This window comes from Carcharhinus amblyrhynchos, chromosome 31 (genome assembly GCF_965287045.1).
Source record: "Carcharhinus amblyrhynchos chromosome 31, sCarAmb.v2.hapA, whole genome shotgun sequence".
NCBI lineage: Eukaryota > Metazoa > Chordata > Chondrichthyes > Carcharhiniformes > Carcharhinidae > Carcharhinus > Carcharhinus amblyrhynchos.
Window position 1 is genome coordinate 24,020,606 of NC_137354.1, and position 25,476 is coordinate 24,046,081.

Genomic DNA, 25,476 nt, shown 5'->3' on the forward strand with positions numbered 1-25,476 from the left:
TATTCCTGCCAAAGTGGATAACCTCACACTTGCTAACATTGTACTCCAATCTCTCAACTTTTGTATGTCCAATATTCCCAAGGATGGACAAAGAAAATGCTTCAAAAACATTGTGCAGCTCTCCTTGAAGGGCGGTGACATTAACTTTAATGATGGGCAGCACGGTGGCACAGTGGTTAGCTGCTACCTCACAGCGCCTGGGACCCGGATTCAATTCCCAGCCTGTGTGGAGTTTGCACATTCTCCCTGTGGGCTGCCTCCGGGTGCTCCGGTTTCCTCCCACAGTCTAAAGATGTCCAGGTTAGGTTTGGGGAAAGGGCCTGGATGGGATTGTTGTTGGCACAGACCCAATAGCTACCGTCTGCACTGGATGATTTCTATGACTGGGAATGACATCAGCTTGTCAATCATGTTTCAATGCCCCAACGCTTTAATGATGCAAAGGAAGAAAATCTCAAACTCTGGGCTCTTCCCCCCAAAAACCTTATGGGACATGCACCCAAGAGACAAAATTGGGCCTCCGGAGGAGGATTTCAACTGCCAACATGTCAGTCTTAAGATAATTCAGTTTATTCCACTTAATGTCAAGAAGCAGCTAATGACAATGAGCTTAACATCAGCAATGGGGAAAATTCTCAAATTTCTTATCAAGGACTTTAAGAGCAGAGCATTTAGAAAGCAGTGACAGGATCAGGCAGAGTCAACATGGATTTATGAAGGGGAAATCATGCTTGACAAATCTGTTGGAATTCTTTGAAGATGTAACCAGTAGAGTTGACAAAGGGGAGCCAGTCGATGTGGTATATTTGGACTTTCAGAAAGCGTTTGACAGTCCTGCAAAAGAGATTATCGTGCAAGATGAATGCGCATGGGATTGGGGGAAGTGTACTCAGGTGGATAGAAAACTGAGTACGAATTAATGAGTGCTTTTCAAATAGGCAGGCATTAACTAGTGGGGGTGCCACAGGGATCGGTGCTGGAACCCCAGCTATTCACAATATACATTAATGATTTGGATGAGGGAACAAAGCATAACATCTCAAAGTTTGCAAATGATACCAAGTTGGGTGGGAGGATGAACTGTGACGAGGATGCAGAGATCCTTCAGAATTATCTGGACAGATTGGGTGAGTGGGCAAATCAATGGCAGATGTAGTATAATTTGGATAAATGTGAGGTTATTCACTTTGGAAGCAAAAACAAGACAGCAGATTATACCTGAATGCCTGTAAATGGGAGAGGGGAGTGTGCAGCAAGACCTGGGTGTCCTTGTGCACCAGTCACTGAAGGTAAGCATGTAGGTACAGCAGGCGGTAAAGAAGGCAAATGGTATGTTGGCCTTCATTGCGAGAGGTTTCGAGTACAGGAGCAGGGATGTGTTGTTGCAATTGTACAGGGCCTTGGTGAGACCACACCTAGAGTATTGTGTGCAGTTTGGGTCTCCTTTTCTGAGAAAGAGTGTTCTTGCTCTCGAGGGAGTGCAGCGAAGGTTTACCAGGCTGATTCCGGGGATGGTGGGACTAATGTATGAGGAGAGATTGACTGGGTTAGGATTGTTTTCACTGGAGTTCAGACGAATGAGAGCGGATCTCATAGAGATTTATAAAATTCTAACAGGACTAGACAGGGTAGATGCAGAGAGGATGTTCCCAATGGTGGGGGGAGTCCAGAACCAGGATAACAGTCTGAGGATTCAGGGTAGACCGTTTAGGACAGTGACAAGGAGACATTTCCTCACCCAAAGAGTGGTGAGCCTGTGGAATTCATTCCCACAGGAAGTAGCTGATGCCAAAACATTGAATGTATTCAAGAGGTGGGCTGGATATAGCACTTGGGGCGAATGGGATCAAAGGTTATGGGGAGAAAGCAGGATTAGGCTATTGAGTCGGATGATCAGCCATGATCGTAATGAATGGCGGAGCAGGCTCGAAGGGCCAAATAGCCTCCTCCTGCTCCTATCTCTATGTTTCTATGACACTGCAAACAGCAAAGCTTTTTGGTCCTGACAACAGCCCAGAGTAGAACTGAAGACTTGTCCTCCAGAACTAGCCATGTCCCTCGCCAAGCTGTTCCAATACAGCTGCAACATTGGCATCCAACCAACAATGTAGCCCTGCAATGCCTTGCCCATAAGCTGTCGAATAAATCCAAACCAGCTAATTATCACCCCAGTTTACTCTCAATCATTAGTAAGAGAGAAAGTGTCTTTAGACAGTGCTATCCAACTGCACTCATACAACAATAACTGTGGGGCCGTATGGTGGCACAGTAGCTAGCACCGCTGCCTCACAGCGCCATGGGTCACTGTCTGTGTGGAGTCTGCACATTCTCCCCGTGTCTGCGTGGGTTTCCTCCAGGTACTCTGGTTTCATCCTGGAGTCGAAAGATGTGCAGGTTAGGTGGATTGGCCATGCTGAATTGCCCCTTAGTGTCAGGGGTACTAGCTAGGGTAAATGCAGAGTTATGGGGATTGGGCTGGGTGGGATTGTGATCAGTACAGACTCGATGGGTCAAATGGCCTCCTTCTGCACTGTAGGAATTCTATGATTCTAAATAACCTGCTCACTAATGCTCCATTTAGGTTTCACCTGGGACACACCGATTCGAATTTAATATGAATAAAAAAGCTAAACAACAGAGATGCAGTGAGTGTGACTACTCTTGACATCAAAGCAGCATTTGACAAGGCTGCAGCATCAAAGAGCAGAAGCAAATTGAAGTCAGTACAAATCGGAGGGAAGCTCTCACTGGTTGGAATCACAACTCGCACAAATGAAAATGGCTGTGATCTTTGGAGGCCATGTCAGTCCCAGAATATTGATGCAGGAGTTCCCCAGGGTAAGGCCAAATCCTTAGCTGACATTCACCCTCATAAGATTAAAGTGGGAACGCTCATTCATGATTGCACAGCGTTCAATGCTATTCATAATTCCTCGGATACTGAAACTGTCCGTGTCCATTGAGCAGCAAGACACTCAGGCTTGGGCTAATAAATAGCAAGTGACATTTGCACCACATGAGTGCAAAGGGCCATCTTCAATAAGAGAGAACCTAACCACGCTCCATCAACTTTCGACAGCATTAACCATCACTGAGTCACATCACCAGAAATTTAATTGGGCCAGTCATGTCAATATTGTGGCTACAAGGGAGGTCAGAATTTAAAGCTCCTGAGGGGAACAACTCACCACCTAGGTCTCCAAAGCTCGTCTACTATCTGCAAGATACAAGTCAGGAATGTGACAGAACACTCCACTTGCCTGGATTAGTGCAGCTCCAAATATAGTTCAATAAGCAGTCTACTTAAGTGGCACCCAATCCACTAACTGATACATTCAGTCCCTTTACCATTAATGCACAGAGGCAGCAGTGTGTACCATCTACAAGATGCAGTGCAGCGACTAACCAAGTTTCCTTTGAAAGCACCTTCCAAACCCACAATCTCGTATACCTTCTATAAGGACAAGGGCAGCAGGCACAAGGGAACACTCTCCTCCACGTCACTCATCATCCTGATTTGAAAAAGTAACACCATTCCTTCACTGTCAGAATTGAAACTCTGGAACTCCCTGCCTACACCACGGGCTGCTGCAGCTGTAGGTGCTTGACTCAACATCAACTTCTCAAGGGCAGTTTGAATGGACAGCAAATTGCCAGTGACGCCCCCATCCCATGAAGGAATAAAGAAAACAGTCACTGGCCAGGTCATTGAGTGTCTTTAAGTCAGAGATAGATAGGTTCTTGATTAATAAGGGGATCTGGGGCTAGAGGGAAAAGCCAGGAGAATGGGGATGAGAAAACGATCAGCCATGATTGAATGGCAGAGTGGACTTGACGGGCTGAGTAACCCCATAACTACAGGCTGAAGCAGGTGGGAAGGAAGGTCAACTGGGCAGGCTCCAAGTGACGGAGACATCCCCAAGTTTGATTTCCTCCATTGTGATATCTGTTTTACACAGGAAATAATGCAAACTAATCATTAACCTGTTCACCTTGCCTCAGTGGGTGATCTTTCAGGTCAGAAGGGTTTAGGTCTATACTCTCTGGCATTTAGAAGACTGAGGGGAGATCAAATTGAGGTATACAATGGTGATAAAAAGGTATGGATAAAGTAGACATGAAGGGGATGCTTCCTCTGGTGGAGCATTCTAGGACCAAGGATCATAGTCTTAAGATAAGAAGTAGCAAGAATTGAGGAGAAACTACTTCTCCCAAAGTGTTGTGAATCTGTGGAATTCACTACCCCAAAGTGCGGTGGATGCTGGGACAGTGAGTACATTTAAGGAGGAGTTAGACAGATTCTTAATTGGGAATAGGTTGAAGGGTTATGGGGAGAAGGCAAGAAAATGGGAATGAGGAGTATATCAGCCATGATCGAGAGCGGACTCGATGGGCCGAATGGCCTAATTCTGCTCCTATATCATATGAACTTATGAGTGGCCTAATTCTGCTCCTATGTCTTATGGATGGAAGGCAATGTAGTGGTGATGGATATTTGGCCAACTGGAAAAAAGCATGTAATGAGACTCTCCAGGGTCACTATCAAGACAATTGTTTTTACTGACATGACACAGGCCAGATTCCTCTAACTTTTGTTTGCTGTTCCAAGCCAGCTTGTTGCATTGAATGGTTCCTTAAAAATTATCAGGCAAGTCACACAGTCAGAGGTCTACAACACAGAAAACGGCTCCTGAGCCTATCACATCTGCGGATCTTAAGGAGATTACTTATGTCTCTACACAGCACATTCTGATCGCCACGTATCCACACACCTACAAGTTCAGAAGGAACACTGATGGCAGACAGAACTTAATGTGGGTAAGTACGACAAGATTAAACTTTGGGAAATATGTCAAGGCCTGGAAGATGTTTACCAAGATAACATCAAGGATAGATGTGTGGATAGATGGAGAGGTTGAGACCTCTTTGGAGCAGAGAAGCTAATGAGGAATCTCGCGGAAGTAGGCAAACTTAGCAGAGGTTTTGATCAAGCAAGTTGGGAGAAGCTGGCAAACAACCAGAGGTCAGGGATTGAAAATAATTCGCAAAAGTGCTAGAGGGGAAATGAGGAATGGCTTCTTCACACAGAACATTAACATCTGAAATGAGCGTCACAGTGATTAGCACTGCTGCCTCACAGCGCCAGGGACCTGAGCTCAATTCTCGGCTTGGGACACTGTCTGTGTGGAATTTGCATGTTCTCCCTGTGCCTGTGTGTGGGTTTCCTCCGGTTTCCTCTCAGTCCAAAGATGTGCGGGTTAGGTGGATTGGCCATGCTGAATTGCCCCTTACTGACAGGGGAACTAGCTACAGTAAATGCAGGGAGTTATGGGGACAGGGCCTGGGTGGGGTTGTGGTTGGTGCTGGTGCAGACTTGGTGGGCTGAATGGCCTCCACTGTAGGATTCTTGAAATGCACTACCTGATGGCAACAGGGTGTACAGGAACTTTCAGAAGAGGCACAGATGTGCAGAGGGAAAAAGCTGGGCTGTGGGGTTTTATTGAACATCTGCTTCAATGAAGAACATTGTGCGATTTCCAACCCCTGAACAATAACTGGACACAGTCATTCACCACTTTCACACCTGGACCAAACTCTCTTCTGAATAAGCCAAGGGAAGTGGTCAGGGCACGAATGAGTGAGTGCGTGTGGAAATGGTGACAATGGAAGATGGGAGGATGAAAGCACTGCAGGATCTAACCCGTCTGCCCTACTCCTTAAAGATTAAAGCTGCCTTTTGCCCGTCTGCCAAAACTCACCGTAGCACCGGTCACAGATGGAATAGCGAAAAAGCCTGTCCCTTGTGGAGTAATCGGACCTGCAACGAGGAAGGATAAAGATCTAGATGTTACTCAAAAAAAACCATGACTGAAAACATTAGCAGCCTTTGCTACAAGAGTAAACATGAGTAAATATGATTTACTCATACTGCACCCTGCACTACCTAGTGAGCAGAAAGCTCTATAAAACTTAACATCTATGGTTACAAGCAGATAGGTCACCCATGATTATACCTCTCGGCAGAGTAGGTTCAGACTGCTAACTGGCCTACCTTGACACATATCTTCATTAGACAGGATGAACTGTGTTTTTAGTGATGATTTGTAGAGGGCCTGGCTCAAGGCTTCAGAAAGTTCTTAGTCTGGCAGAAGTCTCAGCTTTCTATGGTTCAGCACAGCGGAAAGCAGGTGGGAGCTCAAGCTCAGGTTGAAAGGATCAAATTAAAATGAAGCTGGAAGATTCACCTAGCTTGCACTTGTGGGAGGAAAACCAATAATGCTTTCACAGAGAAAGACGGTTCTAAAGGTTAGAAATGACCAGATTGACAAAGGCAAACAAGTGGGCGGCACAGTGGTTAGCACTGCTGCCTGACAGCGCCAGGGACCTACATTCGATTCCCGACATGGGTCACTGTCTGTGTGGAGTTTGCACGTTCTCCCCGTGCCTGCGTGGGTTTTCTCTGGGTGCTCTGGTTTCCTCCCACATTCTGAAAGGCGTGCTGGTTAGGGTGCACTGACCTGAACAGGAGCCGGAGTGTGACGACTAGGGGAGTTTCACAATAACTTCATTGCAGTGTTAATGTAAGCCTTACTTGTGGCAAATAAAATAAAATACACGGAAACTACAAATCATTTTTACTGATTCTGGGAGAATTCCTACTTAAAGGATAGCATCTATTCTTTCAACGGTGTTAAAATAAGAAGGGGGTGGGGAGCTACTCTAATGTCTCAAAGTATAAGTGGCCTGAATAAAATAGCGGATCAGATTCTCTGGCCTCAACCACAGCTGTGATTTTTCAGTCCCGCTGCTGTGAATGGCTTAGTGCCAAATTCTCCATTCTCTCTGGCAGCAGCAGTAGCAGTGGGGCGTGAACAGCCAGAGAATTCCAGCCAGTATTTATTCAGTGATGCTTTTAATCACTGGTTACAGGAAACATCTTAAAATGTGAAATTTTGTTCCGTTATCCTTTCAACCATTAACTGAAAGCTCAAAACTCTTAAATTACTGGTCGCTACACGGCACATACATGAATAGTGTAAGCCAGCACTTAGGCTCCGCACCCAAGAATTATTCTCTGCTCAAGGAGAGGGAGAAGTGGGAAGTCTTTTACCCCAGATGGTAGCACAGCAGTGCATGTGCTCAGGTGTGTACTTGAGCAGTCTGTGACGTCCATTATGATCCTCAATGTAATACAGTGGGATGGTCTGAAAGCGTCTCCAGCCAAGGGAGAAGATCAAAGGGTCTCTGGTCTTCAAAATCTTGTTGTGCCATCGATGCTTCTTCAAACGCATCTGGTTGAGCAGAAAGAAAATGGGATGTTAGTGGATGGCAGTCACAAAGATCTTGGAAGTTGGAGCCATCTCAGTAACAATGCACCTACGCACAAAGGTAACTCTTCTCAACAGATGTTAAATGTAACATATTCCACTGACAAGGGTCATACAATCAAACAGTACAGAAAAGGCCCTCCAGCTCACTGACTCTGTACAGACACCTGACCTCCCATCCAATCCCATTTACCAGCATTTTGACCATGCCTTGAATGTGATGATGCACCAAGTGCTCACCCAGGTAAGTTCTAAAGGATGTGAGGCAACCTGCCTCTACCACCCTCCCAGGCAGCACATTCCAGACCATCGCCACCCCCTGGATTAAAAAAAAGCTTTCCCTCACATCCCCCCCAAGCCTATACAATAATCCTCATCTCCCATCATAAAATAAACAAACAAAACTCCCACATTTATACAGCGCCTTTCACAACAACAGGATTTTTCAAGGCACTTTACAGCCAATGAAGTCATTTTGGAAGGATAGCCATTTTCATAATGTAGCAAATGCAGCAGCCGATTTACACAAAAACCTCCGACACACAATATGGCCAGTTAATTAGTATACAATGGGGTAGAGTCAGTCTTCAGCTACACAAAGCCCTGATTGTTCTTAAATTGTCGTACTCCAGCGACGGTCCAAAGAACAGGACAGCAGCTTCTGCCCTTACTCAGTCCATATCCTAAGCTGAAGTTAGAAATAGGAAAGGATTGGTCACGTTGTTAGGAGTTTTCTATAGGCCCCAAATAGTAATAGAGATGTGGAGGAGGAAATGGCAAAGCAGATTATGGATAAGTGTGGAGGTCACAGGGTAGTTATCATGGGTGATTTTAACTTTCCAAATATTGACTGGGACCTTTATAGGTCAAATAGATGGGTCAGTAAACTTGCTGATGACACCAAAAATTAGTGGAGTAGTGGACGAGGTGGAGGGCTCTTGCAGGCTGCAAAGAGACATTGATAGGATGCAGAGCCAGGCCGAAAAGTGGCTGATGGAGTTTAGCCTTGATAAGATCAAGGTGATTCATTTTGGTAAGACAAACTTGAATGCGGATTACAGGGTCAACGGCAGGGTTCTGAGGAATGTGGAGTAACAGAGAGATCTTGGGGTTCATATCCATAGATCTCTGAAGGTTGCCACTCAAGTGGATAGAGCCATGAAAAAGGCTTATAGTGTGTTAGCATTTACTAACAGGGGGTTTGAGTTTAAGAGCCGTGGGGTTGTGCTGCAACTATATAGGACCTTGGTGAGACCACGTTTGGAATGTTGTGTTCAGTTCTGGTCACCACACTATAAGCAGAATGTGGAAGCATTGGAGACTGCAGAGGAAATTTACCAGGATGCTGCCTGGTTTGGAGGGTAGGTCTTATGAGTAAAGGAGGAGGGAGCTGGGGCTTTTCTCTTTAGAGCGGAGGAGGATGAGAGGTGATTTAATAGAGGTTTATAAGATGATGAGGGGGATAGATAGAATGGACGGGCAGAGGCTATTTCCTTGGGTGGATGTAGCTGTTATTAGGGGGTATAACTATAAGATTCATGGTGGGAGATATAGGAGGGACGTCCGAGGCAGATTCCTTACTGAGAGAGTGGTTGGGGTGTGGAATGCACTGCCTGCTGTGATTGTGGAGTTGGACACTTCAGGGTCTTTCAAGCAGTTACTGGATAGGCACATGGACCATACCAGAATGATAGGGAATGGGATAGCTTGATCTTGGTTTCAGACATAGCTCGGCACAACATCGAGGGCCGAAGGGCCTGTATTGTTCTATGTTCTATATCCCTCTACTCTCTCCATATTCATGTACCCATCCAGATGCCTTTTATCTGTTGCTAATGCAGCTGCTTTCACCACATCCTCTGGCAGCACATTCCAGGCACCCACCACTCTCTGTGTGAAAAACTTCCCCTGTACATCTCCCTTAAACTTTCCCCCTCTCACCTTGAATCTGTGCCCCCTTGCAACTGACACATCTATCGTTGGAAAAAGCCTCTGACTATCCAACCTTTCCATGCCTCAAAATTTTGTAGGCCATATCAGGTCTGCCATCAGCCTCCGTCTTTCCACTGAAAACAATCCTACTTTATTCAACTTCTCCTCACAGTCAACGCCCTCAAGACCAGACAACATCCTGGTGAACCTTCTTTGCATTTTCTCCAAAGTTTCCATATCTTTCTGGCAGAGGGGTGTTGGAGAGGGTGCAGAAGAGGTTTACCAGGATGCTGCCTAGATTAGAGGGTATGAGCTATAAAGGAGAGGCTGGACAAACTCGGGTTGTTTTCTCTGGAGCGGCGCAGGCTGAGGGGAGACCTGATAAAAGACTATAAAATTATGAGGGGCATAGACAGGGTTGACAATGCTTTCCCAGAGTTGAAATGTCTAATACTGGGGAGCGTGCACTTAAAATGAGAGGAGAAAGTTTAAAGGAGATGTGAGGGGCAATTTGTTTTTTTTTTAAAGAGTGGTAGGCGTCTAGAATATGCTGTCAGGAGTGGTGGTATGGGCAGAAATGTTAGGGGCATTTAAGGGGCTTTAAGATAAGCACACAAATATACAAGGAGAGGGGGATATGGACCAAGGGCAGGCAGAAGGGATTAGTTTAATTTGGTGTCATGTTTGACACAACATTGAGGACAAAGGACCTGTTCCTGTCCTGTGTTGTACTGTTTTATGTTCTATATTTGAAATGTGGGAGAAAACCGGAGCACCTGGAGGAAATTCACACAGACACAGGGAGAACATGCAAACTCCACACAGACTCAAGGCACCGTGTAAATGCAAAGTGTCGTTATTGGTGAGCCATTACCTGCAGGAATCCAATATTTCCTTCGCTGTTTCCCAAGCCACCGAGAATCAATGGATAGGAGGAGTCAAAATTCGCCACAAACTCAAAGGGCACATTGTCAATCTCAACACGCAAGTACATTCCGGGGCGAAAACCTTCATACTGAACTCGGACCTCATCATTCTGGTCCTCAAATTCAGTTCGATTAAGCTGTTGGAAAGGGAAAGCCATGTTTGAATAAAGATCAGAAGGGTGTTTTACTGGATAGTGCACATGGGTTTAGGTGGGAAACAGTTTGCTTATCATCACCAAAACAGAAAAATACTATAATTACTCAGCAGGTCAGGCAGCACCTGTGGAGAGAAACAGCGTTAACATTTCAGGTCAATTTCAGAACTGATAACAAGTCATCGAATTGAGAAGTTAACCCGACCTGCCGATAATTAACAACATTTTCTCTTTTTATTTCAGGTTTCCAGCATCTGCAGAATTTTTGTTTTCCTATCATAGTGATTCCTTGCAGCATTATACCTGAAGGAGACGTGCAAGGGATTTCTGCTATAAACATATGCATCTAAAGTTTATTTATTAGTCACAAGTAAGGCTCACATTTACACTGCAATGAAGTTACTATGAAATTCACCACACTCCGGTACCTGTTCGGGTCAATGCACCTAACCACAGGTCTTTCAGACTGTGGGAGGAAACCCCACGCAGACACGGGGAGAACATGCAAACTCCATACAGACAGTGACCTAAACCGGGAATCAAACCCAGTTCATGGTACTATGAGGTAGCAGTGCTAACCACTGTGCCACTCATTAACCTTAGAAATAACTTTCTATTTCACTTAAAGTCTGAAGTTTATTTATTAGTGTCACAAGTAGGCTTACTCAGCAATGAGGTTACTGTGAAAATCCCCTGGTTGCCACACACAGGCGCCTGTTCGGGTATACTGAGGGAGAATTTAGCACCGCCAACACACCTTAACCAGCGTGTCCTTCGGATGCGAAGCCGTCATACAACTGCGTCAAATTTCATACTCCGAGAACAAAAGGTCAGTGAACAGGGAAGAGATGAAATATGAGCAAACCAATGTGGGACGGCAGTGAAACAAAAACAAGTAACCATCAGCAGTCAACAAAAGCAAAGAGAGAAGCATCACTCTCCTTTCAATACTGATATCATCTTGAATTTTTGACAATTAAAATTCCAACCGGTGCATGCTTTACTATTGACGCGTGCATTGCAGCAAGTGCAGGACTCTCAGACTTGAATGTTTGTGCTTACCTGTGCCTGTTTCTGCATTTCTTCCTTCAGATCATCAAAGTAGGTTGCGTCGCCATCATCATATTCCACATCAAACATTTCCTTCAATCTCCGCTTTTTCTCCAAACGCTTGGTCTGTTGCTTCTTTTCCTCGATACCTCTGGGATCTTCATTATCTTTGCCATCATCTTCACCTTCCTGGTACAGCAGACAATTTGATTTTCAGTTTTTAAGCTAATTTCTACATCCAGATTAAGAACATAAACTAAAATGTTTCCTATCAAATCCTGAGGCTTGGAATGTTTTGACTAATTTCTGCCTCGTTCCCTGAGAAATGGTCCCACATGTTCCAGCAGCTTACTGGATGTGACAGCAAAGCCCAACCCTGCCCTTGGATAATTCACCTGTATCTTACCAGCCCAGTAAAATGTCTGACAACACCAGGTTTTAGTCCAACCAATTTATTTGATAGTAAACGCACAAGCTTTCGGGTTAGTCCCTTCGTCTTACCAGCCCACCCAGTGGGCTGACAAGTGGCAGGTGGAGTTTAATTAAGATAAATGCCAGGTGATGCATTTTGGTAGATAAAACCAGGGCAGGATTTATTCAGTTAATGGTAGGGCACTGGGGAGAGTTATAGAACAAAGAGATCTAGGGGTACAAGTTCATAGCTCCTTCAAAGGGAGTCACAGGTGGACAGAGTGATGAAGGTGGCATTCAGCATGCTAGGTTTCAATGGTCAGAACATTGAATGCAGGAGTTGGGATGTCTTGTTGCAATTTTTCAAGACATTGGTACGGCCACACCTGGAATATCGTGTATAGTTCTGGTCACCCTATTATAGAAAGGCTATTATTAAACTAGACAAGAGTGCAGAAAAGATTTGCAAGGATGCTACCGGGACTTGATGGATTGAGTTACAAGGAGAGACTGGATAGACTGGGACTTTTTTTTCTGGCGTGTAGGAGGCTGAGGGGTGATCTCACAGAAGTCTATAAAATAATGTGGACCACAGATCAGCTAGTTAGTCAATACATTGTCCCAAAGGTAGTGGAGTCTAAAACGGGAGGGCATAGGTTTAAGGTGGGAGGGGAGAGATACAAAAATGTCCAGAGGCAATTTTTTCACAGAGGGTGGTGAGCATCTGCAACGACTGCCAGAGGTAGTAGTAGAGGCGGGTACAATTTTGTCTTTTAAAAAGCATTTAGACAGTTTCATGGGGAAGATGAGTATAGAGGAATATGGGCCAAACACGGGCAATTGGGACTAGCTTAGGGGTTTAAAAAAAAGATGGCATGTTTCCATGCTGTAGACCTCAAACTCTATGACCTTATGGCAGAGTTAAGTGTACAGTCAAAAACATCAGGAATTCTGGATAACATCCCCATCCTTACAGGGCATTGAGGCTAACACCCAATAATGTTGTGATGATCAGAAAAGTAGCAGAGATCCCTCTGGCGTACCGTGCAGTTAAATAAACCCACTGGTGGAGACCAGTCATAGCGTTTTACAGAACAAGAAGAGTCCCTTCAGCCCATTCTGTCTGCGTGGCCATCAAGCAGTTAGCAATCATTTGCTGCCAAACATTTATATTCTAATGATATGATTTATGAAAACATTTCAAAGTGTCTCCTTTGCCCATCCAGGAAAATTCTCGATGATTATGCCCTTGTTAGCGATTTAAATTTTCAAAAATGCATACAACAAAAAGAGGAAATGATGTTAAACCAAATGCGAGTTAGATCATAGCAAGAACATTGTGTTTTAAGGATAAGCACATTGCATATAACAGGAGCTTACAGTTGTAGAAAAACCAGGATGAGGAGGTCTTTTTCACATCAAATGAACTAAAGATGGGTAACTACAAACAGCAAAAAAGCTACAAAAGGTCGTGAACGTAGCCCAATCCATCATGCAAACCAACCTCCCATCCATTGACTCTGTCTACACTTCCCGTTGCCTCGGAAAAGCAGCCAGCATAACGAAACACCCCAGACATTCTCTCTTCTACCTTCTTCCATCAGGAAAAAGATACACAAGTCTGAGGACCAACCAACTCAAGAACAGCTTCTTCCCTGCTGCCAGACTTTTGAATGGGCCTACCTTGCACTAAGCTGATCTTTCTCTACGCCCTAGCTGTGACTGTAACACTACATTCTGCACTCCCTCATTTCCTTCTCTATGAATGGTATGTTTTTGTCTGCACTAGTGTGCAAGAAACGATAATTTTCACTGTATGCTAATATATGTGACAATAATAAATCAAATCAAAGCAAAGCTTTTCCAGATTATAGAAGATTAGGGTTATAATAGAGTAAATGGCAATGGATTCTTTACACTGGTTAATGAGAGGGTTATAAATTATAATTATAATCAGTTACGAGTGGTGTGCCTCAGGGATCTGTTTTGGGGCCACTGCTGTTTGTAATTTTTATAAATGATCTGGATGAGGGTATAGCTGGGTGGATTAGTAAATTTGCTGATGACACCAAAGTCGGAGGTGTGGTAGATAGTGAGGAAGGGTGTCTTAGTCTACAGGGAGACTTGGTCAAGTTGCAGAGCTGGGCCGAGAGGTGGAGGATGGAGTTTAATGCGGAAAAGTGTGAGGTAATTCACTTTGGCAGGAATAATGGATGTGTAGAGTATAGGGCTAACGGCAGGACTCTGAATAGTGTTGATGAACAGAGGGATCTAGGTGTATGTGTACATAGATCCCTGAAAGTTGGGAATCAAGTAGATAGGGTTGTTAGGAAGGCATACGGTGTCTTGGCGTTTATTGGTAGGGGGAATGAATTTAAGAGCCGCAGCGTCATGTTGCAACTGTACAAAACTCTGGTGCGTCCGCACTTGGAGTACTGTGTGCAGTTCTGGTCCCCACATTATAGGAAGGATGTGGAGGCTTTGGAGAGGGTGCAGAGGAGGTTTACCAGGATGTTGCCTGGTATAGAGGGGAGGTCCTATGAGGAGAGACTGAGGGATTTGGGGTTGTTTTCATTAGAAAGAAAGCGGCTGCGAGGGGACCTTATTGAAACATATAAGATGATCAGAGGTTTGGATAGGGTGGACAGTGATAGCCTTTTCCCTCAGATGGAGAAAGCTAGCACGAGGGGGCATAGCTTTAAATTAAGGGGCGGTAGTTATAGGACGGATATCAGGGGTAGGTTCTTTACCCAGAGGGTGGTGAGGGATTGGAATGCCCTGCCTGCTGCAGTTGTGGATGCGCCTAGTTTGGGGGCGTTTAAGAGATCCGTGGATAGGTTTATGGATGGAAAGGGTTTGGTTTAGGTTAGAGGGTCATTGTTTTTTAACTGGTCGGCGCAACATCGTGGGCCGAAGGGCCTGTTCTGCGCTGTAATGTTCTATGTTCTATAATCAAGATTATAATTATAATTAAGAGTGTTTAACAAAGACGGAATTTCATTTGAAACCTCATGTCAACTCAGATCTCAGGTCTTATAGAAGATGATAGGATGACATGAGATAAACTTTGCAAAATCTTCCCAGATGGAATTTTAAAGAGTGAGGAGAATGGAACTGGTCGTGATGGAATTTTAAAAGATGGAGCAGCAGGATCGAATTCAATAAGTTGTTAATGCAGGAAAACCTCTGGTGTTGAACTGGTGATTAGTAAGCCCAGCTGGCTGCTGGACTTCGATGTTTCACCAATCAATGAAAACATCTTTTATCGTTTATCCTCAAGAAGCTTTCACAATTTTTAAAGCTTTATTAGATTCCCCCCTTAACTATTGAATAAAGCACCATTTTCTGACTTTCTCTTTACCCCTTTCATGGTAGCAGTCCAGGAATGATCTTTTCAGTGCTCTCCAAATGCTAATATCTTTCCAATGACATGGAGCCCAGAACTTATAATCATAGAACAGAATCATGTAATCCCTACAGTGCAGAATGCAGCCATTCAGCCCATTGGATTTGCACCAACTCATCAACAGCACATCTCACCCAGGCCCATCCCCTGCCTTATCCCCACAACCCCTGCCAATCCCCCTAGCCTACACATCTTGGGACACAAAGGGGCAGTTTAGCATGGCCAATCCACCTAACTTGCACATCTGAGTTGTAGGAGGAAACCAGAGCACTGAGAGGAAACCCATGCAGCTACAGGGCAAACGTGCAAACTCCACCGGCAGCTACCCAATGCCAGAACTGAACTTGCGGGCAGCACGGTAGCAGTGGTTAGCACTGCTGCTTCACAGCTCCAGGGACCTGGGTTCGATTCCCGGCCTCGCGTCACTGTCTGTGTGGAGTTTGTACATTCTCCTCATGTCTGTATGGGTTTCCTCCGGGTGCTCTGGTTTCCTCCCAAAGTCCGAAATATGTGCGGGTTAGGTTGACTGGCTATGCTAAAATTGCCCCTTAGTGTCCTAAGATGCTTAGGTTAGAGAGATTAGCGGGTAACAATATGGGGGTAGGGCCTGGGTGGGATTGCGGTCGGTGCAGACTCGATGGGCCGAAGGGCTTCTTTCTGCACTGTAAGGTTCTATGTTCCATGGTGCTGAGGCAGCGCTGCTAATCCCTGTGTCACTGTGTCGCCCTTCATGTGATACTTCAATAATGGTCTAGGTAACGCCTAGTACGTCACTTCTTTCCTTTTTATATTTAATAGCCAAAGCAAAAATGTAGAATCCTGTTTGCTGCTTCTTAAAAGTAAATCAGCCTTACCTTCATCTTTAAACTCTCTCTACAATTCAATGTCACTTTCCCAAAATGCACTCTACAAAGTGAACTGAATCTGCTCCAGGTGTCCAACAATCCATATTTCCTAATTCCTTTTAATAGCCAGGGACCGTGCTTCCAATATGTGATGAAGCATTGTGGAGAGTTGACATTACCTTGTGAATAATTTGCAGACTAAAGCTGTGCAGAGTTTGAGCCCGGTACAATACAGCCAACTCCAACACAGAAAACCCAAAATAATGGTCATGCTTTAGCCAGAACCTTCAGAAAATAAAGTCTTAAGTATCAGGTGCTATTTAATTAATCATTTAAGAAATCCAGAAAAGATCAACAGAGATCCATCTTAGATGCCTTCAGAAAGGTTGCTTCAGAAGGTTAGGGGGCATGGCGTTGGGGGTAAGGTGTTAGCGTGGATAGAGGATTGGTTGTCTAATAGGGGGCAGAGAGTTGGTATCAATGGGTGCTATTCTGATTGGCGGTTGGTGACTAGTGGAGTGCCGCAGGGATCGGTGCTGGGGCCTCAGCTATTTACCATTTATATAGATGATCTGGAGGAGGGGGCTGAGTGTAGGGTGACGAAATTTGCTGATGACACGAAGATGAGTGGAAAAGCAAATTGTGTGGAGGGTGTGGAAAGTCTGCAGAGGGATCTGGATAGGCTGAGCGAGTGGGCGAGGACCTGGCAGATGGAGTACAATGTTAGCAAGTGTGAGGTTATCCACTTTGGCAGGAATAATAGTAGAAGGGATTACTATTTGAAGGGCGAAAAGCTGCAGCATGCTACGGTGCAGAGGGACCTGGGGGTCCTTGTGCACGAGTCGCAAAAACCCAGTCTGCAGGTGCAGCAGGGTTCAAGAAGGCGAATGGGATGCTGGCCTTTATAGCGAGGGGGATAGAATATAAAAGCAGGGAGGTCTTGCTGCAACTGTATGGGGCACTGGTGAGGCCGCAGCTGGAGTACCATGTGCAGTTTTGGTCGCCGCACTTGCGCAAGGATATTTTGGCCTTGGAGGGAGTGCAGAGGAGGTTCAGTAGGCTGATACCGGAGATGAGGGGGTTAGCCTATGAAGAGAGACGAAATAGACTGGGTCTGTACTCGTTGGAGTTTAGAAGGATGAGGGGGGTATCTTATAGAGACGTATAAGATAATAAAAGAGATGGATAGTGTAGAGGTAGAGAGATTCTTCCCGCTTAGAAAGGATAGCAGGACTAGAGGGCACAACCTCAAGATAAGGGGGGGGCAGTTTAGAACGGAGTTGAGGAGGAACTTCTTCACTCAAAGGGTGGTGAATCTCTGGAATTCTCTGCCCGTTGAAGTGGTGGAGGTTACCTCGCTAAATATATTTAAGACACGGGTAGATAGGTTTCTGATAGACAGGGGGATTAAGGGTTATGGGGAGAAAGCGGGAAAGTGGAACTGAACCACTTCAGATCAGCCATGATCTTATTGAATGGCGGGGCAGGCTTGAAGGGCTAGATGGCCTACTCCTGCTCCTATTTCTTATGTTCTTATTATGTTCTTATGCTAAATCACAATACCAGACCAAGCAATAGTCCCAGACTAGCCATACAGACTCCCACCGACTTTGGCAAGGTCTGCAAGACATAACAGGCTATAAGATGAAGGCATTTAGAATGGCTGGCACCAAAGCATCCCTCCTGATGAGCTCAATGCATTCTATGCCCGTTTTGAGCAAGAGGTCAGCTCTCCACCCAGGAAGCTTCGGCCGTACCCATATCTGAGATCACCATTGCAGATGTCAGAGCAGCCTACTCGAAAGTTAACCCATGGAAAGCAACAGGCCCGGATGCGGCATCCAGATGTGTGCTCAGATCCTGCGCAGACCGGGTGGCAGGAGTATTCGCAGGCATCTTTAACCTCTCTTTACACCAACCTGATGCTCCTCTCTGCTTCAAGAAGACAACCATCATCCCATTATCAATGAATAAGTAATTCAATAGAATATAAAAGCAGGGAGGTCTTGCTGCAACTGTACAGGGCACTGGTGAGACCGCAGCAGGAGTACTGTGTGCAGTTTTGGGCCCCGTGTTTGCAAAAGGATATACTGGCCTTGAGGGGAGTGCAGAGAAGGTTCACTAGGCTGATACTAGAGATGAGGGGGTTGGACTATGAAGAGAGACTAAATAGATTGGGTCTGTACTCGTTGGAGTTTAGAAGGCTGAGGGGGGATCTTATAGAGACGTATAAGATAGTGAAGGGGCTAGGTAGGGTAGAGGTAGACAGATTCTTCCCGCTTAGAAAGGATAGCAGGACTAGAGGGCACAGCCTCAAGATAAACCGGGGAGCAGTTTAGAACGGAGTTGAGGAGGAACTTCTTCACTCAGAGGGTGGTGAATCTCTGGAATTCTCTACCTATTGAAGCGACGGAGACTACCTTGTTGAATATATTTAAGTCAAGGGTAGATAGATTTCTGATAGGGGAATTAAGGGTTATGGGGAGAAAGCAGGAAAGTGGAATGATTCACTTCAGATCAGCCACGATCTTATTGAATGGCGGAGGCAGGCTCGAAGGCCTACTCCTGCTCCTATTTCTTATGTTCTTATGTAATGAAAAGCCAAGCAGCGAGCCTTAATGACCATCAGCCAGTGGCTCTGACATCCATCATTATGAAGTGCTTCAAAATGTTAGTCATGGCAGGAATCACTTCCAGCCTCCCGGACGACCTGGATCCACTGCAGTTTGCCTACCATTCCAACAGGTCCACGCTATCTCCCTGATCCTGCACTCAGCCTTACTGACTACAGCTCAGCCTTCAATGCTATTACAAAACTCATCTCCAGACTTTGTGGCCTGGGGCTCAGCTCCTCCCCTTTGTGACTGGATCCTAAACTGTCTAATCCACAGACCACAATCAGGAAGGGTAGACAACAACAGCTCCTCCACGATCATCCTCAACACCGGTGTCCCACAATGCTGTGCCCTCAGCCCCCTTACTGTAATCACTATACACCAATGACTCTGTGGCCAAATTGCCCTTCAACTCGATTTTCAAGCATAGTGGGTCAGCTCTCAAACAACAACGAGACAGGGTACAGGAAAAAGACAGAGGAACTAACTGGTAAATTGGTGCAACGAAAATAATCCCTCCCTCAATGTCAACAAAATGAAGGAGGTAGTCATTGACTTCAGGACGTGTAGTGGAGGATATGTCCCTGTCTACATCAACAGGATGAAACAGAAATGGTCAAGAATTTCAAGTTTCTAGGTGTCCAGATCACCAACAACCTCTCTGGTCCCTCCACGCCGACGCTATAGTTAAGAAACCCCACCAATATCTCTACTTTCTCAGAAGCCTAAGAAAATTTGGCATGTCCACTCCAATTCTCACCAACCTTTACAGATGCACGATAGAAAGCATTCTTTCTGATTGTATCACGGTTTGGTATGGCTCCTGCTCTACAAAAGATCGTGAATATAGCCCAATCCATCACACAAACCAGTCTCCCATCCATTGACTCGGTCTACACGTCCCCCTGCCTTGGAAAAGCAACCGGCATAATTAAGGACCTCATGCACCCCAGACATACTCTTTTCCATCAGGAAAAAGCCTGAGGTCATGGACCAACCAACACAATAACAGCTTCTTCCCTGCTGCCAGAGTTTTGAATGGACCTACCTTGTATTAAGTCGATCTTTCTCTAAACCTGAGCTATGACTAAAACACTACGTTCTACACACACTCTTTTTTTTCTCTATGAATGGTAAGCTTTGTCTGTATAGCGTGCAAGAAACAATACCTTTCACTGTATATTAATAAAGTGTGACAATAATAAATCAAATATCTCTCTGGAAGTAGGTTTCCTTAAACACAAACCTCATGGTCTTGTTTTAGCTCATCAGGTTTCCCTGTGTGAACTTCGCCTGTCTCCAGATCCTCAAATGTTCCATATGCAGCATCTAGAAGGAAAAAACAAGGGCATAAAAGATGATGAAGAGATGTGGATAAAATATAAGATCACAAGAAGAAGGGTAGACCATACGGTCCCTTGTACATGCTTGTCAATTCAATCTGACCAACTCCTGCCTCAGAAACATTTTCCTGTCTGCTCCCCACATCCCTTTATTCCCTAACTGAGCAAAAATCTGTCTATCTCAGCCTTACATAGCCGTGATAGAGCATCACAACCCTCGGAAGAGAATTCCAAAGTTTCATGACCCTTTCAGTGAAATTGCTCGTTTCTCACCTGAAAAAAATCAGTCTTTATCCTGAGATAAGCCAGGGTAAACAACTCCTCAGTATCTACCCTGTCAAGCCCCTTCAGTATCGTGTATGTTTCAATGGGATCACGTCTCATTCTTCGAAACCCCAGAGAATATAATCCCAATTTACTCAGCCTCTCATTATAGGACTACCCCACTCACTTGTGGACCAATTCAGTGAAGCTTTGCTGTACCACCCCCCAGGCAGATATTTCCTTCCTTACATATGGAGGCTAAAGCTGGTCACACCCAAGGTGAAAGTGGTGCAGTGGACTAGTAATCCAGAGACCCAGGGCAATTCTGGGGACCATGGCAGATGGTGGCATTTGAATTCAATCCATGAAAGTTTGGAATTCGAAGTCTAGGATTGTGGGAAAAACCCATCAGGTTCACTAATTTGTGACTCCAGCCCCACGGCAACGTGGCTGACTATTAAATGCCCTCTGAAATAGCCAAGCAAGCTACTCAGTTGCATCAATCTATTAGAATGCCTATAGGGAATGAAATCCTCCTTATTAATATTGACTCTGGATCCCATGAAGTCTCATGGCAACAGATTAAACTTGGACAAGTAAAACTCAAGCTGAAGCACTGAGAGTGGCAAGGGCACAGAATGTACACTGGATGAGGACTTCAATGTCCATCACCAAGAGTGGCTCAGTAGTACCACCACAGACCGAGCTGGTCAGGTCCTAAAGAACATCGCGGCAGGTGTGAGGGAACCAACAGGAGGGAAAAATATGTTTGACCTCATCCTCACTGACCTGCTGATGATGCAGTTGTCCATGGTAGCATTGTTGAGAGTGACCATCGCACCATCCTTGTGGAGACAAAATACCTTCTTCACATTGAGGATACCCTCCAGCGAGTTGTGTGGCACCATCACTGTGCTAAATGGGATGGACTTTGAATGGATTCAGCAACTCAAGGCTGGACATCTCTAAGGGGCTGTGGGCCATTCAAGGCAGCAGAACTGTACTCAACTGCAATAGGTAACCTCATGCCTCAGCTCAGATGGCACATGCATTAGCATTGCTGCCTCACGCACCAGAGGCCAACTCCAGTCTCAGGTGACGGGGTGTGTGTGTGTGTGTATATGTGTGTGTGTGTGTGTGTGTGGAGTTTGCACGCTCTCCCCATATCTGTGTGGGTTTCCTCCGGGTGCTCGGGTTTCCTCTCTCAGTCCGGAGATGTGTGGGTTTGGTGGACTGGACAATTTAGGAGGTCAACGATGAAGCAGCTGAAGATGGTTGAGCCTAGGACACTACCCTGAGGAACTCCTGCAGTGTGTCCTGGAGCTGAGATGATTGATCTCCAACCAACATAACCACCTTCCTTTGTTGCAGGTATGACTCCAAACATCGGAGGGTTTCACCGATTCCCACTGACTCCAATTTCACAAAGACTATTTAATGTCACACTTAGTTAAATGCTGCCTTGATTGCCAAGAGCAGTAGCTCCCATCTGTAGTCAGCCTTTAGTCCATGTTTGAACAACTGATGTCAGGTTTACTGCCTTTCATTCCCCATTTTGTCTCTCCCTCCTTTATGGAGGATTGGTCTGACGTTTACTAACTTCCAATAATCCATTTACGACCACTCTAGAATCTAGAAATTTTTGAATAAGAGTACTCCCAATTCAGCTGGGAGACCACCAAAACCATCACGTGATTGTAAACCTGAAAGCTTATACCAAATGTTACAAAAATAAAAATCATTGTTGTGTGATGCTCCCCTCGTAGATGGAGTTTTGCCAGTTACTTTGTTGCCTCAGATGACCAGCGCAATAATTTTCTAATCAGCGTCCTCTTGGACAGAAACACAGTTTGGAGGGTGGTGTCTATAATTGTACTGGTATTGCTCAGTGTTGGGAACTTGGTGGTCTAACTGCATCGTCCACATACCATCTTCTTGAAGAAGCGTGGCCGCATCCTTATTCGACTCCCATTTTCCAGTCACAAAACAATCCCGGACACTGTCCATAGTCTGTGCAGAGAGAATAAATATTTCAGCACAAACATTCTCCTTTGTAAAGAAAAAATTCTCCTCACTTTTAACTGGTGAGGTATCAACTCTTTTTGACAAAAGGACAAACTTGCAGGGCTCTACAGAAAGAGTGGGTCTCATCGGGTAGTTCTTCCAAAGGACCAGCACAGGCACAATGGCCCGAAAAGCCTCCTTCTGGGCTGCGACTATGAATTTCTAGTTTCAAAAAAAAAAATCAATAAGCTCCATCCCACAATAGAAAAGTATGCCTAATATGGTCAGACTACATTTGGAACACTGCAAGCAATTTTGGGCCCCCACATCTAAGGATAGATGTGCTGGGCTTGGATAGGGTCCAGAGGAGGTTCAGAAGAATGGTGTCAGGAACGAGAACCGTGACATATGAGAAGCGTTTGAGGACACTGGGTCTGTACTCGATGGAGTTTAAAAGGATGAGGGGGAATCTCATCCAAACTTACAGAATACTGAAATATTGGACAGAATGGATGTGGGAGGATGTTTCTATTAGTAGGAGAGACTAAGATCCGAGGTCACAGCCTTAGAACTGAGATGAGGGGGAATTTCTTCAGCCAGTGGGTGGAGAATCTGTGGAATTCATTGCCACAGAGAGTGTAGAGGCCAGGGCATTGAGTGTCTTTAAGACAGAGATAGGTTCTTGATTTGTAAGGGGATCAAAGGTTACAGGGAAAAGGCGGGAGAACGGGGATAAGAAACATATCAGCCATGATCAAATAGCAGATTTGATGGGCCGAATGGCCTAATTCTACTCCTAAAGCTTATGCTCCAATACCAGAAACTTTTCATTCACTAAAGGGAAGAAGTTGGTCTGTAGTCAGTTCTCAACATCTAGAACAAAGAAAAGTACAGCACAGGAACAGGCCCTTCGGCCCTCCAAGCCCACGCCTATCATGATTCCCAAACTAAACTAAAACAAAACGTTCTGTCCTTACTTGGTCTGTATCCCTTCATTCCCTCCCTATTCATGTACTCCTCACCTTGAGCCTGTGCCCCTTAGAACTGGCACTTTAACCCTGGGAAAAAGCCTCTGCCTATCCACCCTGCCTTTGCCTCTCAATTTTGTAGACCTCTATCAGGTCTCTCCTCACTTGCTTTTGCCACGGCTGACCATGCCAACCTCCTTCTTAGCTCCTCTATTGTCAAGCTTGGCGCTAGCTGATGTATCCCAGCACCGTCTTCTATTTCCAAACCACGCTGTCACTATGGGAGTCTCTAGGGATCTGTTCTCGGCTCCCACGTCATCTTGATATTCTATGGCAACAGCAAACACCGATACGTAGCCATTTTCTACATAAACACTGGTCCTGCTACCTCAGTGCTAGGAAGGCTGCTTGCCCAACATCATCTCAGACAAGCCATAATTTCCTTCAACTGAATACTGGTGAGTCTGAAGATGTCACAGCCCCACAAAACCCACTGCCTAGCAATCAGTTCTTCCTCTTCCTTGCTACAGTCCCAGGCGATTCTCAACCAGGGCATCCAACGTGTCCTTGAACTTGAGAAAGGTTGAAGTGCGACCCACAGGGAAGCAGCTAAGTGGTTGGCTGGTTAATACTTCGCTAATTTATCTTAAGTGATTGTAAAGGGGTGACCTGGACCTGAACAACCCCCACATCCCATGAACAAATGAACAAAAGTTCTACTGGTGGCCTCACCTCTTCCAGGTCCCAGTCACGAGGGTTTTTCACATGAAACACTGAAGAATCCAGACCACTGGCCTTCCTTTTGGATTCGTCAGGCCTGCTTACGTGGAAAATTCCTCCCAACTTATCACCACCTTCATCGTCCTCATTCTCTTCAATGACTAAAATAAAGATATGAAAGGGATATTTTATTTCACTTCCATGCACAGAGCCCATCAACCCCTTAAAATGCTCGTGGTGATCGTTGTCCATGGCAGATTAATAAACATGGGGCCAGGAGTGAGTTGTTTAATTCTTCATGTATCTAAATCAGCGTAGTTCTGTTTTCAATTCTGTTCACTCACCTCCCATAACCCTTAAAGTTTGCCCAAAAGCTGTGGGGTTGAAGCCCACCTTTTACTTACAATCGCAGAATGGTTCCAATGTAGGAGGAAGCTAGTTAACACATTGCGTCCATGCCAACTTTGCAAGGGCAACTCACTTAATCGCATTACCCGCCCTTTCCCAGGGTTCTGCAAACTTTTCTCTGTTCAGGTGCTTATCCAGTTGACCACACACCAGCCTGTGCTTCTATACCTGCTCCGTAGACCAGTCTCTGGAGGTTTCGGACCGACTGCTGCTTTAAGAAGACATCAGCTGCCCGCTGGGCTAATCCTTCTTTCCACTTCAATGCTCCTTCAGAAACGAGAAGGCAAGCGTATTAACAAAGCAAAACACCAGAGAGACTGGAAATCAGAAATGTAAACTGAAAGTGCTGGAAATACACAGTGGGGGCAGCGTGGAATAAATGAGGGAGGGCTGGAGGAGAGGGGAAGCAAAGGAAATATTGCACTGTCACAGTAACATATACTCACACACTACTCTTCATAGTGTTACCAAGAGCCACAGCAACTAGTATTGATATAGCACCTTTAAAGTATTAATTAATCCCAAGGTGCAAGAGATGACATTGAACTGAAAAAGGAGACACTAGGGCAGATGGGCAAGTATTTGATCAGAGGTTGGGTTTTTAGGATAATCTTCAAGATGGAAAGTGAGGCAGGGAGGTTAAAGGAGGAAATAGAAACAGTCACCAAGTGTGGGGTGATTAAAATCTGGAATGGTCAAGAGACTAGAATTAAAGGAGCACAGATATCTCAGGGGATTGTTGAACCGGAGGAGGTTGCAAAGACCGGGAGAGGTCAAACAATTTGAAAACAAGGTTGAGAATTTTAGAGGTGTTGCTCGGAGTGAGGCTTTTGGGTGATTTTTGTGGCAGTAACCAATTCAGGTGCTTCTGTGATTGAATCTAATGTAAGCAATGTAACACTGGAATTAGGACCTAGAATAGAACATGTGGCCCATTGAGCCTGCTCCACCATTCACTGTGATCATGGGCTTTTCTTCTGCTCTCCAGATTCTTTAATTTCCTGCAATCTAAAAGCTGTCTATCCCAGATCTAAATATATTAAAGAACAGCGTTATTAATGTACTTATAGACTCTTCTTGGAATCCTACAGTTCAGAATGA

The 25,476-nt window shown here is 45.2% G+C and overlaps 1 protein-coding gene across 1 annotated transcript in view; it reads right to left on the reverse strand.

Annotated features, from left to right (window-relative positions):
• Positions 1-25,476, reverse strand: part of bms1 (BMS1 ribosome biogenesis factor) — a 71,495-nt gene that overhangs the window by 15,733 nt on the left and 30,286 nt on the right. The window contains exons 11-18 of the mRNA XM_080215695.1: positions 24,544-24,642; positions 23,980-24,128; positions 22,204-22,285; positions 19,915-19,997; positions 11,404-11,580; positions 10,135-10,323; positions 7,112-7,292; positions 5,760-5,818 (exon numbers count right to left, since the gene is read on the reverse strand). Coding sequence (XP_080071821.1) covers positions 5,760-5,818; positions 7,112-7,292; positions 10,135-10,323; positions 11,404-11,580; positions 19,915-19,997; positions 22,204-22,285; positions 23,980-24,128; positions 24,544-24,642 — 1,019 coding nt within the window. The remainder of the gene's footprint in view (positions 1-5,759; positions 5,819-7,111; positions 7,293-10,134; positions 10,324-11,403; positions 11,581-19,914; positions 19,998-22,203; positions 22,286-23,979; positions 24,129-24,543; positions 24,643-25,476) is intronic.